This window comes from Pyxicephalus adspersus, chromosome 5 (assembly GCF_032062135.1).
Source record: "Pyxicephalus adspersus chromosome 5, UCB_Pads_2.0, whole genome shotgun sequence".
In the NCBI taxonomy this organism is placed as follows: Eukaryota; Metazoa; Chordata; class Amphibia; order Anura; family Pyxicephalidae; genus Pyxicephalus; species Pyxicephalus adspersus.
Genome location: NC_092862.1, coordinates 136,525,864 through 136,541,488, shown reverse-complemented (window position 1 = coordinate 136,541,488; position 15,625 = coordinate 136,525,864). Strand labels below are relative to the sequence as shown.

The window sequence follows — 15,625 nt, the reverse complement described above, 5'->3', positions numbered from 1 at the left end:
CTAGGGTTACAACACTACTTTTTTTGAAATTGGTTTTGGGAGTACTGGCCCATCCATTAAAACCAATACACCAATCAAAGTACACTGGTATTCTCATGCAAGGGGTACCTGTGTCCTGCGACTGTAATGTCTCTAGCTGCCTCTGGTGCTGGTCCAGAAGTTCCCTTGTTTTCTCTTCTTGATCTTGTAGAAGTGTCTCCCTGAGGCTGCACAGCTCATTCTTCTTTTCACTCTCAAAGTTGTTGCTGATAAGCTCCAATTGAGCTTTGTGAATCTGAGTGAGGCTAATATGTTGTGCTTCTAGCTGCAGTGCTGTGTCAGCCTATGAACAAGACAAATTGAATAAAAATCACAGAATAATAAATGACCGAATTGATTCACGTCTTTCCTTTATACTACCGTTTTCTACGCAATACTGATGAAAAATGTTTAGAAAAACTGTCACATATGGAATAATCAGGTTGCAAGTAGAAGCCCCCTGGACAACTCTGCACTAAATGCCCTACTGCAGCCTTCTCCAACTCCTTCCCACCAATGTAAAACACTGCATCCCAAATAACTGCAAGGCTAATGGGATGTAAATTTGGGCAGAAAAAAATACATATAAATCACACAGGTGTTATATACTACTGATAAAGTTTTCTTATTTCCAAAATCGATTTAGGATGAAAGCAGAGGTATGTTAGTTATGCTAATAAATGTCAGCTACCTGTGGTTATTCATTGACCGTGGGTATTACATGCCACATGCCACAATAATCATTTGTTTTTTCAGTGTACACAGCACATGTACTCGGATGTATGAATAGTTTACTGCATGGGTATAGTTTTGGGGGGAAGGAGTCCAAAAAAACTGAATGAGAGGATCCTTAAAATTCACAAACAAGACAACATACATTATAAAAGGCCCAAGTAAGTTTTAATCCAATTTAAGGACCACTTACACTAGGTGTTGCCATTATTTTTGAACGAAAAGAGAGTAAGGGGCTACTCTTGAATGCACTAAAACAGCAGTGGACAACACGACCTGAGCTGCCTTCATAACAATGACAAGGATCCACACATACCTGCTCCTGGAGAACTGTATTCAATTTCTGCCTTAATTCTTCATTTTCTAAACAAGTTCTTCCCAAAACGGAAGTTTCTTCTTCAAGTTTTCTACTTAATTCATCAAGTCTTTGTAACAAAGATTCCCTTTCTATTAAAATATCAGCAGATTCTTGATTGGAATGGAGGCTTTGGGGTGATGAATGAGAACGCACTTTAGTTGGACGGATAGTTTCCTCCATTAAACATTCTACAGGTTGAGAATTCTCATCTGATACAAGACTGCACTCTATTGAGTGTTCTATATGGACGTTGTCACTCGTCTGGGTTGCTTCACTGTGTAATTCTAACACTACTTCCTCAATTTTAGTGCCGTCTCTTTCTAGGCATAACAGGTGCAATTGTTCTTTCAACTGACTTATTTCATTCTGTTTTAATTGTAACTCTTCTGATAAACTGGAAAGTTTCAGAGAGAGTTCTTGCTTATCCCGTTGGGCAGTCTCTAGTTTTTCCATTAGCTCTGTGGTATCTTTCTCTATAACCTCTCCAATGTCCGATTTATCAGCTTTGACCAAGTTAGAAGCTCTGGAGACAACCAAGTGGGCCTCTTCCACGGTACTCGGTTTCAACATTACAAGCTCGTTATTAAGAACATTCAACTTTGTCTTATACTCATCTTCAAGCTTAGCTTTGCTGTCCTCCAACTGTTCCTTTAACTTTACCAGACAGGAATATTCCTCTTTCAGCTCGTTGTAGTTGACCTCAAAATTTTTCTCGGCAAAGGAGAATGTGTTCTTTTGACGTTCAATTTCTACTCTCAGCTGATGTTCCTGGTTCTTGAGTTGTGCATTTTCTGAAGTCAGCAGTTCAATCATATTTTTTAGGTCAAGATGATCAGAACTTACAGAGTCTGTCAAATTTTCACCGTTTTCAACATTGCATTCTTTCAAGGTATTCTGCAGGGCATCGTATTGGTCTTTAAGAAGTTTATTGTCTGTCTCCAAAGATGTCACTTTTTGCTTAAGAGTGTCTTTTTCTTTTACCTCCCTCTCAAGTGTCTCGATTCTTAGCTGTAGAACCTGAACCTCTTGCTCCACTGTTCCTTTTTCCTTTTCCTCTTTCCTCAAACACTCCAGCTCTTTCTGCATATCATTAATTTGGATCATCATTTGTTCTGACTTTGGATCGTTGACAGACTGCAACAAGTCTTTCAACGTTGAAATTTCCAGCATCAAGTAATTCTGTTTGGTTATTAACCCATCTTTTTCTGACTGCATGGCAGTGATAGTCTGACTCATTTCTTGCTTTATCTGATCTATTTTCTGTTTATTTTGCACTTCTAAGTTATCTCGGATGTTCTCGATGTTGGTTCTGTGCTCCCGGGTTAAGTCCTCTCTGAGCTTCGTGAGCTCCTCTTCCTGGCTAAACAAGAAATGTGTTCTAAGTTTCTCTAATTCGGCTTCCTGAGATTCGGCCATCCTGTCCAACACAGCATCCTTTTCTCTTTCCATCATCTCCAGTTTAATCTTGTAGTTGGTTACCTCGGCCTCGTGTTTTGATTCTAATTCTTTGGTAAATTCATTGGCTGCGGCCAGTTCAGCTTTGAGATTGTCGATGGTGACGAACAAACTGTTGGCCTCGTTCAATTTGTTTTCCTTTTCAGTGATGCTCTCCCTGGCTTTGTGCACCTGCTCCCTAGCATAGCTGAGATCCTGCAGCAGATCCTCGATTTGCTTCTGCAGCTGCGATTTCTCCTTTGAAACGGCCTGTAGTCGCTGAGAGAAATCTTCCTTCATTTTCTCCCTTTGCTCATCGGTTTGCTGCAATCTAGCGTTTAATTCACTAATAATCACATTCAGCTCATTGATCTGTTGCTTGGAGGTGCTGATGGCTGCCTGGCTCGTTATACTGCTCACCTCTTGCCTGTGCTGGGCAAGCAGCCTCTCGATCTCCAGCGTGTGCTGCCTGACCAATTCTTGCTTCATCTGTACAATCTGCTGCCCATGCACCTCATCTAGCTCAGCCTGAAGCTGCTCCAGTTTCCTTTGTGTCTCTAATTCCATTCGCTGCAGAAGGCCTGCCTCTGACTGACTGTCTCGGTAATGCTTTTTCTGAAGGTCCTCCACAGTTCCCATTAACTGCTTGATTTCGTCGGAGGATCTCCTCTCCTTTTGTCTGGAGCTGCTAAGCTCTTCGGAAAGGCTGCTAATTTCCTGGCTCTTTTGGGTTAATTGTGCTTTCAGTTCATCGACAGATTTTTCAGCCTCGGCGATCTTTTCTTTAAGTTCCAGACTCTTGATTTCTTCATTGTGTAAGGATGATTTCAGACTATCAAGCAGCAAGTCCTTTTCATTCAGCCTTTGTTCGTAAGATAATTCAAGTTCTTTTTGCTGCACCTTAAAGGAAAACCAACAATCTTAGGACAGGAGGCACCTCGATATTTAGAAAAGCTTTATTATATCGCTGTCATATACTGGGCCTCATTTACATAACAAAAAGTATGAAAAAAGAGCTGACAGCACCTGTAATTTGTTTTAGCAGAATGCTTAAAAATGAAAAGCTGCATTTTATTGTTCCATTGGGTAATTCTTTCAGATCACGGAAATATAACTTAGTGGCTGCTAATGAGTTAAATCATCTAGTGATTTCTCAGATCTCTTGGAGTCTCAGATAAAAAGATCTTCCTGTGCATGTTTGCACACCTATTGAAGCCATTAGAAGGGGATTAAATGTTGACTGAACCCCAAAACTAAAATTATTAGTTGGTATGGAAAACATACACTGCCACATTTGATAGTGTTGAATTGAAAAACACAAGGGAAGTACTCAGGATCTTGTGATCATTTTAAGACCAAATTTTATCAAATGGATATAGATTTATTTTCCTCCTGCTGCAGGGTGAGAATACTCCTTACAAGTTCCTTTTCACTCTATATGAGTACTAGACAGGGGTGCCTACTTACTCTTTTAATATTCGCCTTGACAATTAAAACGTTTACAAGAAACAATTTAACCAAACCCAGCATCACCATATTTATTAGATGCCATAGAGAAGACTATGCGCTCCCTTTGTCATGGGACAACGGAAAGTTCTCAGGCGGTTAGTAAATCTACACTGCTAATATGAGTGGATAAGGTATGCCCTAAGGTAAATGCAAACTAACGAAGGGGAAAAAGGTAAATCCTACGAGATATAAAAAGCCAGCAGGTGGACCATCAAAATTTATCTCACGGACCACTGCTCTATGGGATGCCATTGGAAGAACCTATATGCAGCGTCATCCCTGAGGCAGAGGTTCTCACGCATGAAATCACAAGCGGTAATCACATGCAATCACATGGCCAGTGTGAATATATCCTATATATATATCAGGTATACCTGTTATGTGCGGTCATTTATGGTGTTATATAGAATATACAGGTATTTATCAACAGACTGTATGGTTAAGTATAGACCTGCATCTCTAAAATATGAATTATATGTAAAACCCAACACTGAAATATGAAAAAATCTTGCATAATGGTAACTGAAGTAATTTTTAATCTTTGTAAATCCATGGCTTTTATTAAAATAAAACCAGATGATCCTTTTACTATCCCCTTGTTTAGCACTTCCTGTTCAGGCATTTCCTGCAATAGGGTGACGACTTTCTGTTCCTCTCTTCCAATTATGTTCTTGCATTGTCACCCTGTCATGTGGGCTTTAAAATGGATGTTACAGTTTCAACACACACTATGCAACATTTTCAGCATCAAAAAGCTTTTCAAGCTTGGTGGTAAGAAATTGTAGGCAGGTGGTGGCCATATATTTTTACCAAGCTAAAAAGCGCTGGGGAGAAGACTGCCTGAGAAATGCCATGCATCTATCACTAGAGTGCATATAGGCAAACAGGGATTGATACAAGGGATCAACAGTATCAAGATATAAGGGATAAAAAAAAGAACATTAAAATTATTAGACTCAAATGATTTATGGTTTTTGATACAATTGCTTCAGATAAATAAATATCATTTAATCAGGATTTATAAACAGTAAGAATCTTCATTTAAACTCCAACGAAGAATTGTGAATGGTTCCATGTAAAAAAAAAAACGGCACATACCAAAAAGGTTACAGAAGGAAACTATTACGCAAGTGAACTTTAATCTCTGCCAAAGCTAACAATAAGGACACAGGCTCCCTGCAGCGATTCTACACACCTGCTGAACATCGTGAACCTGATGTTGCAGTGATGTGACCTGGGCACGAAGCTCCTCAATCTCCTTCTGGGACAATCTTTGTCGGTGGTCACGCTCCTCCAGCTGCTGCTGGTAAGTGATGATTTGCTGTTTGGAGTGAAGGAGATCAGCGGCTGTACTGGAGTGACTGGTGTTCCTCAGGGTTTCGCTGGCCTGCAGCTGCAATCAACAGAACACATAGAGCAAGATTATTAGTCTGAGCAGCTTTTATTAGTAAGTCCAGCCAGATCAAAGCTTCAACTTGAACTTGTGGTTTCCTTATTTAAAGCAATAGTAGCTTTCCCTCCCCACTTCCGATGTGTACCTTTCCTGAGCTACCATGCTGCACCTCTGGAATACCATAAATTTACTAGCACTTTCCAGTATGGCGAGCATTAGACTCCCTTTGTCCCCACTTGCAATGACTTGCTGGATTTTTTAGAGACTCTGATATTGTAAATTACTTATTTACTCAAATAATAAAGCTTATGTGTTATGTTGTCCATATATTGTAATGCGGATAATCAGGCTAAATGAATCTCTATGCACAGGCAAACATGTTCAATACTTTTAATGCCCAACTGACACGAACACACAGATGTGAATGTTTCATATAACCATAATAATATTCTTGTCATCTGCTTTCTTTACACCACAACATAGAAAAAACAAGGAATACCAACATAAATAAATATTTAAGCCTAACCCTTTTAAATGTATCATTTTGGATAAAGCAAGGGATGGTCAAACCCCATATTTGTTTGCCATCTGTGTCACCTAAATAAGTTCAAGGGGTTGCTGAAAATTCATATTTGGCATAGTCAAATCTGAGTAAGCGATGTACAAAGCGATGGGTTCACCACTTCTAACTAAATGTAATCACCAGCTGGGAGTAGGTGTTAATGCAAGCAATTGAATGCCTTCCCATAGAGTGCCCGCTACAAAATATTTGCTACATAGTAAAGATGTTTGAAGTTTGTAAAACCTGCCCAACTTTTGTATAAGTAAACAAGTGCAAACTAAACAACCATAGTGATAAGTTGTCAGTGTATGACGTGGGTCCTTTTAGAGCCCAATGATGACATTCATGTAAACTCTAGAATCTGTAGCATTCCTTTTCATAAACCCTTCTATTGCTTCTGGTGATATGGTTGCTATAATCTTAGCACCATCTAACGGCCGAGAAGGAAAATAAGAGCTTCATTTATGTTGGAAGGGGTAAAGGGTGAGGAATTTCACATAATAAAGCATTACTCTGACCTGCAAGCAATTGTAGAAGATAAGAGGTAATAGTTTACTCTGGATATTACATAATGTTTTATTTCAGTATCTGCGTGGGCCAAAAAGTACTTCAAACAAAGAAGGTGGTTGTTGCCTTGAAACTGTGGTTCTTTTTTAAAGAGGACATTTATACATTAACAATGCTTCCAGGAGTTATTTAAAGCAGAATTTTGTAAAGAAGTAATAACCCAATTAAAAAAAAAACTTTTTGGCGATTTAAGTCTTTTCCGCTTCTTGGTGGCACTCCTCTTCCAGGCTAAATGATGGCCATTCATCCCATTTTTGTTCAACCCAGGCTGTCATGGACATGCTTCCTTGAGGTTTCTCATCATCCCAGCTCATCCCACAATGCTGCTTACACATTAGCAACTGTTTCTGCTGTTGTACAGACAGCAAGCTGAATCATCAGAAGCAGAAAATGAAATTTTCTGACTTTTCAGAAAACAATTTGCTTTATGAGATATTACAGTAAAATCTCCTTGAATAAAGGAACCATTATATAACATTTATGTGATCTATAAATTATATCTTACATGTTGAAACTGAATCTTCAGCTTCTGGCTTTGCTCTGTCAGTTCCAGAAACTCTCTCATGATGTCATCTTTCTCCTTCCTGGCCTGCTGAAGATTGGTAGTCAGCTGTGTGATGATGCCGTCTCTCTGCTTGATGGCCGTCTCGAACTCCTGGAGCTGAGAACACAACACACAAGAAATGCTGGGTTACAATTTTTAAATAGACTTGTGACGTGCTTTGGTGGGGAAGGTAAATGAAAGACGCACTTTGTGAAGTCTTTAGAATATGTATAATTTGTTCCTAGCTATTTCTGCCTCAAAAAGCAAAGAGCTGGAAACCTCACACAGAAGTCATTGACCAAATGGAAATGGCATCACTAAAAAAATACAAGTTTGGATCAGCACAATTTTAACTGAACAGTTTTAAAGTGTATGCTAAGGCAAACAAAGAAAAAAAAACATATAAAGTACATTCCTGCAACAGAGCCAAATTTCCATTCCCCTATAGGCCCTGTAAGTATATATACCAGTCAAATACCAGTTGATCTGCCAGAAATAGTAAATTTAAAAGACCATAATGAGACCAAACGAGAAGTTAACACTTCAAGCATCCCTAGAGTTGTATGAAAAAGCTGTTACAGTGGACACATTAAGGGGCTACTAATAAAAAAAGGTAACACTGTAAGAAAGAACTACAAATATCCATCACAACTACACCTCTACACAATACAACCCATTTCTACAATTTTCTTTTTAGTTTTAACAAATCAATGGTTTTCCCTAAGTAATTAATTTGTAAATTTTTGTATCAGGCAAAACTCTTAGCTTCAGAGTTGTAAGCAGATCAAAAGGATATTGTACAATAAAATAGTGAGGTATTATGGTTCCTACACCTGTAGAAAAATGGAGATATTTGACGTTTATGGAACTATGAACTGTATCTGATTGACCTATGTTAGGTGTCAAGGGAAAATAGGAGGTACACAAAAAAGATTGGTGTAAAAGGAAGCTGGAAATCTGTTTCACCTTCATTTTGTGGCTGTGTCTCTGCTAAAAAGCAGACTACTAACAATACTAAAATAAAATACCCCCCTAGCCACTCTCTTCGCTCCTCCAATGACCAACTAATGACTTCCTCACTCATAACCTCATCACATGAACAACTGCACGACTTTTCTAGAGCTGCCCCGACTCTCTGGAACGGGGCCTTCTCATCCTATTCGGCTTGCTCCTACTTTCCAATCATTTAAAAGAGCACTCAAATCCCATTTTTTCAAACTTGCCTTCCCCTCTTCTCCTGTCTCCTAAAACCCTCATTACTTCCAATCACTCCATATATCCTCTCCTATTGTGTGCAGCTTCCCCCACCTTCTAGATTGCAAGTTCTTCGGGACAGGGTCCTCTCCTCCTCCTGTGTCACTGTCTGTATCTGTCTGTCATTTGCAAATAAAAACAGGAAAATGTACCGTACTTACTTTACATACGTTATGCGTAAGGAAGGAAGAACAAGCATACGTTATGCGTAAGGAAGGAAGAACATGTTGTATTCAGAAAACTGAATACAACCTGTTCTTTTTAACTAAACCTATTTTTCATTTCATTTGCAGAATACAGCCCAGAGTTTAGGTTTAGGCCTAAACCTAGGCTTTTATTGTAGACCCCAATGCGGGGTTACCTATAGAGGTACTAAACCTAAAAATAAAAAAATTATGAGCCGACAGGCTCTAGATTTCTGAAGGGACTTGCTTTGTCTCTTTGGCATTTAAACAAATGTAATATGCCTGTACACAGTCCCCTGGAGGAGCAGCTCATGTGCAGCTCAGTGTATGGTCTCGGCATTCTGGCCTAGTCAATCAGGATGGCTGAATAATCCAAACCCAGAAAAGGAGAGATTGAAGATGTTGGCGTCAGCAAACAAGCAAAGAGACGTAAGTTTAGTTGCGCTTTAGTAATATAGGAACTCAACATTTTTTTCATAAGATCTGAGATCTTTTAGATTAAATCCTTGCGAATTTAGGAGCATAACACACAGAAATAAATAGGAAAACAAAGGATAATGCAAAAACAGAACTACTGGCACTGAACTGGACTATCTACACACAGAGAACAGTTGTAGCTGGGATTATTACAACTGCATTATCTCACCATGAAGATGGCTGCCATTTGAGAACTGAGGCGGCACACTGTTTTTCTGATGTGCAACTTGAGGTGGGAGGGGAAGTTAATAATGAAAAATAAATTAGAATGTTTGCTTCCAAGGAACAGTGTTCACTTACAGTCATTACAGTATTTAAGAGGGAATTGCTTTGAGATGTGATGTCATACAACATAATGCACCATGGTAGGGGAGGTTGGGGTGGTGGAGGGTCACAATGGATCTTGATTGCTTTCACCGTCATGGGGAAATAATTCAGTGCAGAGTGAGGGAAAAACATTTCTTACAGTACATCTAAATCACCAATTGAATGCCTTATAGTTTGCTGAAACACTATGCGTTATAAACATTTTTTCCGTCTCATTGTCAGCACACGCTCTGTCCAGTGTTGGCTGCACACTGGCTTTCTGATGGCAACAACAGTGGATCACGTCTGTGCAAAGCTATCTTCACCAGGGGTGCATGTGACAATGCTGGAGCACAAATGGGAAAAAACTAGGTGACTAAATAATATGAAAGATAAATATTGATTAATAAATATGATGAATATTTCCTGTAAATAATCCAATCACTAAAATCACCTACATTATAAAGTCAGGTGGAGCTGGCATCAGTGGGGCACATAGAGGAGTGTTTGGCTAATAAAGTAATGCCAGGCACTTAGCAGTGTCCGCCCTGGGTATGGTATTTACTGTTGAAGCCAAACTCAGGACATAAAAATATAAAATATTCTATCTTATCTGCTTATCTAGCAGAGGCAGAGTATATTGTTAGAGGGTGGAAAATAGAGTAAAACTTATTTTAGTCCATGGTCCAGCATAAAGACAACCAGTCCCATAAAGCTTCTTTTCTGTCCACTCTCTGACTATTTGGTCATCACTCGTCCTGCAATGTGATAACCTATATGGAGTATGGAGTGCCTGTGCACATTTTAGGCAGCAGGAAGAGGTACTGATATGCCAACTGCTGCAGGACTATAGAAAAAAGTACATTTTACTCTTTAAGTTCACCCCTTAGACAACATTAGCTATATATTTTGCATAATCAGGGATGTGAAGAAGGGATAAGCTCCAGGCAATATTACTATTGATTTATGCATTGTTATACATGTCCCAGGACAGGCACATCCACATATTAGGGATGAGCCACATTCTACGTATGGTATCTAGGTAACGTCAGGATTTTTTAGGTGAGATCCTACAAATGCTGAGGTTTCCAAATCTCCCAATAAGACACATGCACTGTGATAGACCTCTTTCCAACATTTGAAAAAACGTGCCGTTTCTGGAATCTACCATCTACATGGCACCACGGTGGCTCACAGGTTAGCACTCTGGCCTTTGCAGCACTAGGTCCCAGGTTCAAATCTCCACCAGGACACTGCATCTAGTTTGCTGCTTCTCCCTGTGTTTGTGAGGGTTTCCTCTCACATTCCAAAACATGCAGTTAGGTTAAATGGCTTCCCCCCCAAAATTGACCTTAGACTGTATTAATGACTATAGTAGGGACATTAGATTGTGAGCCCCTTTGAGGGACAGCTAGTCACATGACTATGGACTTTGTACAGCACTGCGTAATATGTCAGTGCTATATAAATACTGGATAATAATCTACATATCTTATAATTCCTAGAATCTTGTTGTTATTGTGGATTACATGGGTAAGCCTGGTTTCCATATTACATTTAGATATGTTTTGAAAGAATTTATCAGCTTTTTTTAGTTTAATAAATACAGTGAGATTTGGAAGGTAAGAAATCTATTCATAAGGCAGTGAGCCTGATATTCACCAAAACATTCCCTGGTGCTGAATCAATTACTCCCACCAAAACATTCAAACCATAAAGATTCTCTTGCCAGGGAATGTTTCTGTGACTGTCACATTCATTGCTTTATAAATAGATCCCCAATGTGTCATACTATCAGCAATATCTGGTAAAGATAAAGGAACTAATGCAGCAAACACATGTAAGGACTTGCAAGCTGCAATATATTATGTTTTTTGGTCTCAGTTATGCTTTAGGCAAAACTTTAGCCCTTTTTGAATAATAATAATATTTTATATTAAAAATATTTTATTGCTATTTATATGCAATGTCCCAAAATAGGATTTAAGGAAAACTCATCAACAATGACACAGCTAGCCGGCACCAAAAACTAAACATTGGTTAGCACTATCTAGCTGTACTGCAAATCACTGACTTTTATTAATGTGTCACATACAGGAACCTGGTTTTGTTTTGAATACTTTTAGGTAACTGCAAAGAGTTCTATGCTATTTAAAAAAGCACACCCATATCTGAATGTATCCAACTCTGCATGATATAATAAATGCAATGCAACACATAAAAATATAAACTTAGATCTGCGTACCTGTTGCAATCCTTCCGTTCCATATGCTGCCCTCATCTCCTCCAATTCTCTGTTCAGTTCTTCGATTTCTTGCTGCTTCCCAACCAATTCATCCTCCATTACCTCCAGCCGCGAAAGGGCGCTTTGGGTACCCTGCTCGCTGAACGTCTCCCGTACCTCGAACTCTTCCTCCTGTATTGACCCAATTTGGTTAGTGAAGGTGGCACTTGTAAGTCTGCAAAGTAACAGCAGCTGCAGCTTTTCCCAACCCTGACAGCAAAGTTACCCACATCGAAAAATCCGGCAGCACTGAGCGAGCTTACTGCCATGGCAACCACCTTTGTTGTGGAGATAATTTGCGCCTCAAGAGCACTGACACATTTCTACCAAATTCACTACGTGTGAAAAAACTGACAAAGCAAAACGGCATCATTTTCTCTCATTATGTAACAGATAGCTAGCGTGGAGTATAGGAAAGGTTAGAGCGTGCATGTAGCATGTGTTAAGCGAGAAAGTACACAGAGTCCGTCCTATCATCCTTTAACCATTGTGACCCCGGAGCTCTATGGGGGGTTAGCTATGCCAGGTTAGTGATACAAGAACACTTGTATACTCTACCCATGGGGTGTGAGCTGTGCTGTTTGCTGTCAGCTGCAAATCCTCACCAACTACCTGTGGTAAAAAAAACAAAAAAACAACAGCCAGAAGGATTGTGTGTAAATCTCAGCCAGTTAACAAAGACAAAAAAAAAACATTCTACAAAATATAATTTGCTTTGTTTCATTTTTGCATTTTATTAAAGTTGATTTGCATTAACACTTTTAAAACTTTACCGGCCCTGGTACTCCCCTTGCAATGCAATGGCAAAATGCTTGTTTTTGTTTGGGGTATTATTATACAGCATTTTTACCTATCTCGCCCCATGCTCCTTCCGGCAGTCCCTTTCCCTCAAATGCTCTGAATAATGGGTGGCTTGCTAACTTGGTGCTGCATTATATACAATGAGGTGACAGCTCCTGAGATTGCTGGAGCACAGGAAAAAATGTTCTCAGGAGGCTGATCCTATGGAATAGAATCCAGCAAAAGGAAGGAATATGTAATAGCAGCATTTACCCCCCCGCTGTGTGGGGTTAGCTTTACTGTAAGGGCAGTTCTGATAAGCCTGCTGGATTAAAAAATGTTCAGTGTTCTCCCCGGGCCCTTTTAGCTGGGTGCACCACCCGGCACTTTTCAGTAACCACCCGGCTGTTTTTAAGTGATTACTGATGAGTTGGGTCACAATACAGGGGCTGCCACCCACCTACAATTTCTTTCCACCCAACTTAAAATATTTATGGATTGAACACTGATGTTACCCACTAAAGTATGTATAAAGCAAAAAAATTAAATTTCTATTCAGCTCCTCTCTTGGAAATACAACAGGAAGTATGGAGAAACCTCTCTGCTTATACAGTTGTCTGAGTTTTCTTTTTGTTTTCTCCACACTGAAAGTTTTTTCACTCGGTACTGGTGACAACAGGGAAACAGGTGGATCTTCCATCACTTTTTAGCCCTAGTGATGATGATTACCTGTAAGGGGGTAATACTTTGTAAGCCCAGCACTAAAAACCTGACAGGGATTCTAAGGGATTCCAAGGATTCTAATAGTAAGTGTAAACACCTACTATTTTAATCGCTCGTAATGATGAAAGTATGACAGGTGAACGAACAAGTGCTGCACACGCAATCCGGTTCTGTTCTTTAGAGAGGAGAGGGAGGAGAATGAGTCAGCGGCACCCCACTGTGGTCATCTCTAATGACATGTATAAGGGTCATCCTCTGTTGGACAGATCCATGAACAAAGTCCCCGTTGAGCATCACCTTGTGTGTGTACATAGTCTAAACCTTCCATCCTCCATCCAACTAATTATAGTTTGCCCTGTATACATACTTTAACAGACTTATTCAAGTGCGATAGGTGCAGCATGGTGGCTCAGTAGTTAGCACTCCAGCCTTTGCAGTGTTAGGTCCCAGGGTCAAATTTCGTCCGGGACACTATCTGCAAAGGGTTTGCATGTTCTACCCATGTTTGTGTGGGTTTCCTCCGGTTACCCTGGTTTCCTCCCACATTACAAAAACATGCCGTTAGGTTAACTGCCTTTCCAACAAAATTGACCTTAGATTGTATTAAAAACATATGACTAAGGTAGGGACATTAGATTGTGAGTTTCTTTGAGGGACAGCTAGTGACATGGGTATGGACTTTGTACAGCGCTGCGTAATATGTCAGCGTTATATAAATACTATTAACAATAATATTATTAATTATAATATTAATAAAAATAAATAACTGCAACCCATCTTCACATCGAGAAGTTAAAAACTGCAGTAGGATCGCAAACCCAAAGAGCTGAGAAATGAGAGCAGTGAAGAAAAGAGATTGTAAGAAGACATCCCCAACACTAAAACCTTTATTATTATTACTATTATTATTATTATTATTATTATTAATAATAACAATAATAAAAAGGATTTATATAGCGCCAACATATTACGCAGCGCTGTACATTAAATAGGGGTTGCAAATGAATGAATACAGACAGTTACACAGGAGGAGAGGACTAAAATGTCACACCAGAGTTGCAATGACAAGCAAAATTTTACACGCACTGCATCAACTTTAAAAAGAAAACATGTAAAGTAAGAGAAATGTGTCTGCTACACCTGACTCTGCACGCTGGCTTATTCTCGCAGAGATAAACTGTCTCTGATTATTTCTACTTTGCTGACAGCGGAGTTCTTGATTGCTATTTGGCTTCTCCCCAGGGAAGAATATGTTCTGACAAACAGCTCTTTTTGTGCAGAAAAGAAATGTACAGGACATGTGACTGGAAAAGACTCAGTATCAACTTGAAAAAGGATGAGCCACTTGCTAACCTTTAAAGAACTACAAGACAAGTGTAAAGAGGAGCAGACCAAGAAATTATAGAGTAGATTTACTACAGGGTTGCAGCCCAAGTTCTTGCTTTGCTGCTAAGTAGCACTGTGACAGAAAAAAACAGCCACTAACCACTTCATATTTGTGTGTCTGTTTAGAGTAGTAGTTGTAGTAGTAGTAGTTTCTCAATACTTGAAATAAAACTTTAAGAGCCCCCATTTTGGTCATGGTGGCCAACCTTACAAATAGCCAAAAAGATCATGGTGTCAATTAAACTGACTTGAGAGTCACAAATTGCTTATTGCTCAAGCAACCCTTAGCAACCTCTGGAGAAACCCCAGGGTTTCATAGAACCCTGGTTGAAAAATATTGAAAGTTCCAGTTTGGTGCTCGGGATTCAATTGCAGGAGTCACAAATACGTGATAACTGCCAAAGTTTGTTAAATGAGATGCAGTCCGATTTCCACCTAAGTGTGCCACAAAATTTGCTTGATAAATGCTTCCCAAAGAGAAGTAATTTTCTGCAATTGACTGTGGTTGGATCATTCATTCATGGTCATATGATAACCTATGCAGAAGGGTGCATTCTTCTGAATAATATATTCCAGTTGTGCAGACACCAGTGAAATAACTGATGGCATTTTTTTACCTTCAGGTAGCTGCAACTATATTATTCCCAAAATCTAATTCCATCATGCTGTCAGGCTTTGCCATTGGTATTATGCACAACTTTGGTAACAATGACCCTACCAGGGTTAAAACAGTAAAATTGTTTTTTCCTTTACAGCAAGGCCCAACTTCTGTCATATAGACTTTCTCATATGGACTTAAAAATCTGCTTGTGTAAATGCTCGGATAAGCAGAGTTCCTGCTGTTCTTCCTGGCCCCTTGGAGATAAGAATGTCACATAGACCACAGAGCAGAAGTTGGGTCTCTGCCGCTCTATCCATCAACTTCAGTTTTTTTGTGAATGGCCAGCAGGACAGGGAGGCTAAGAGAATTCCCCCTAGAACTTAGGATCCACTATTGCTAATTAGAACCCCAATGGTATTTTGGAAGCTCCATTTGGTGTATACTTTGCAGCCCAGCAGCCTGTTCAGCACCCTTAAAATAAATAACAACTCCAAGCAAACATAAAACAATCA

General features: G+C 39.5%; 1 protein-coding gene across 9 annotated transcripts in view; it reads right to left on the bottom strand.

Annotated features, from left to right (window-relative positions):
- Positions 1 to 15,625, bottom strand: part of AKAP9 (A-kinase anchoring protein 9) — a 132,803-nt gene that overhangs the window by 91,553 nt on the left and 25,625 nt on the right. For 6 of the 9 annotated variants that reach the window (XM_072412834.1, XM_072412842.1, XM_072412833.1 and 3 more), the window contains 6 exons: positions 12,182 to 12,235; positions 11,585 to 11,755; positions 7,079 to 7,234; positions 5,247 to 5,444; positions 1,067 to 3,442; positions 109 to 322 (listed from right to left, as the gene is read on the bottom strand). In XM_072412834.1, the coding sequence (XP_072268935.1) occupies positions 109 to 322; positions 1,067 to 3,442; positions 5,247 to 5,444; positions 7,079 to 7,234; positions 11,585 to 11,755; positions 12,182 to 12,235 (3,169 nt within the window). Of the gene's footprint in view, positions 1 to 108; positions 323 to 1,066; positions 3,443 to 5,246; positions 5,445 to 7,078; positions 7,235 to 9,202; positions 9,236 to 11,584; positions 11,756 to 12,181; positions 12,236 to 15,625 lie in introns of those variants that run through there. The other 3 variants (XM_072412839.1, XM_072412840.1, XM_072412841.1) reach the window with 2 other exon arrangements.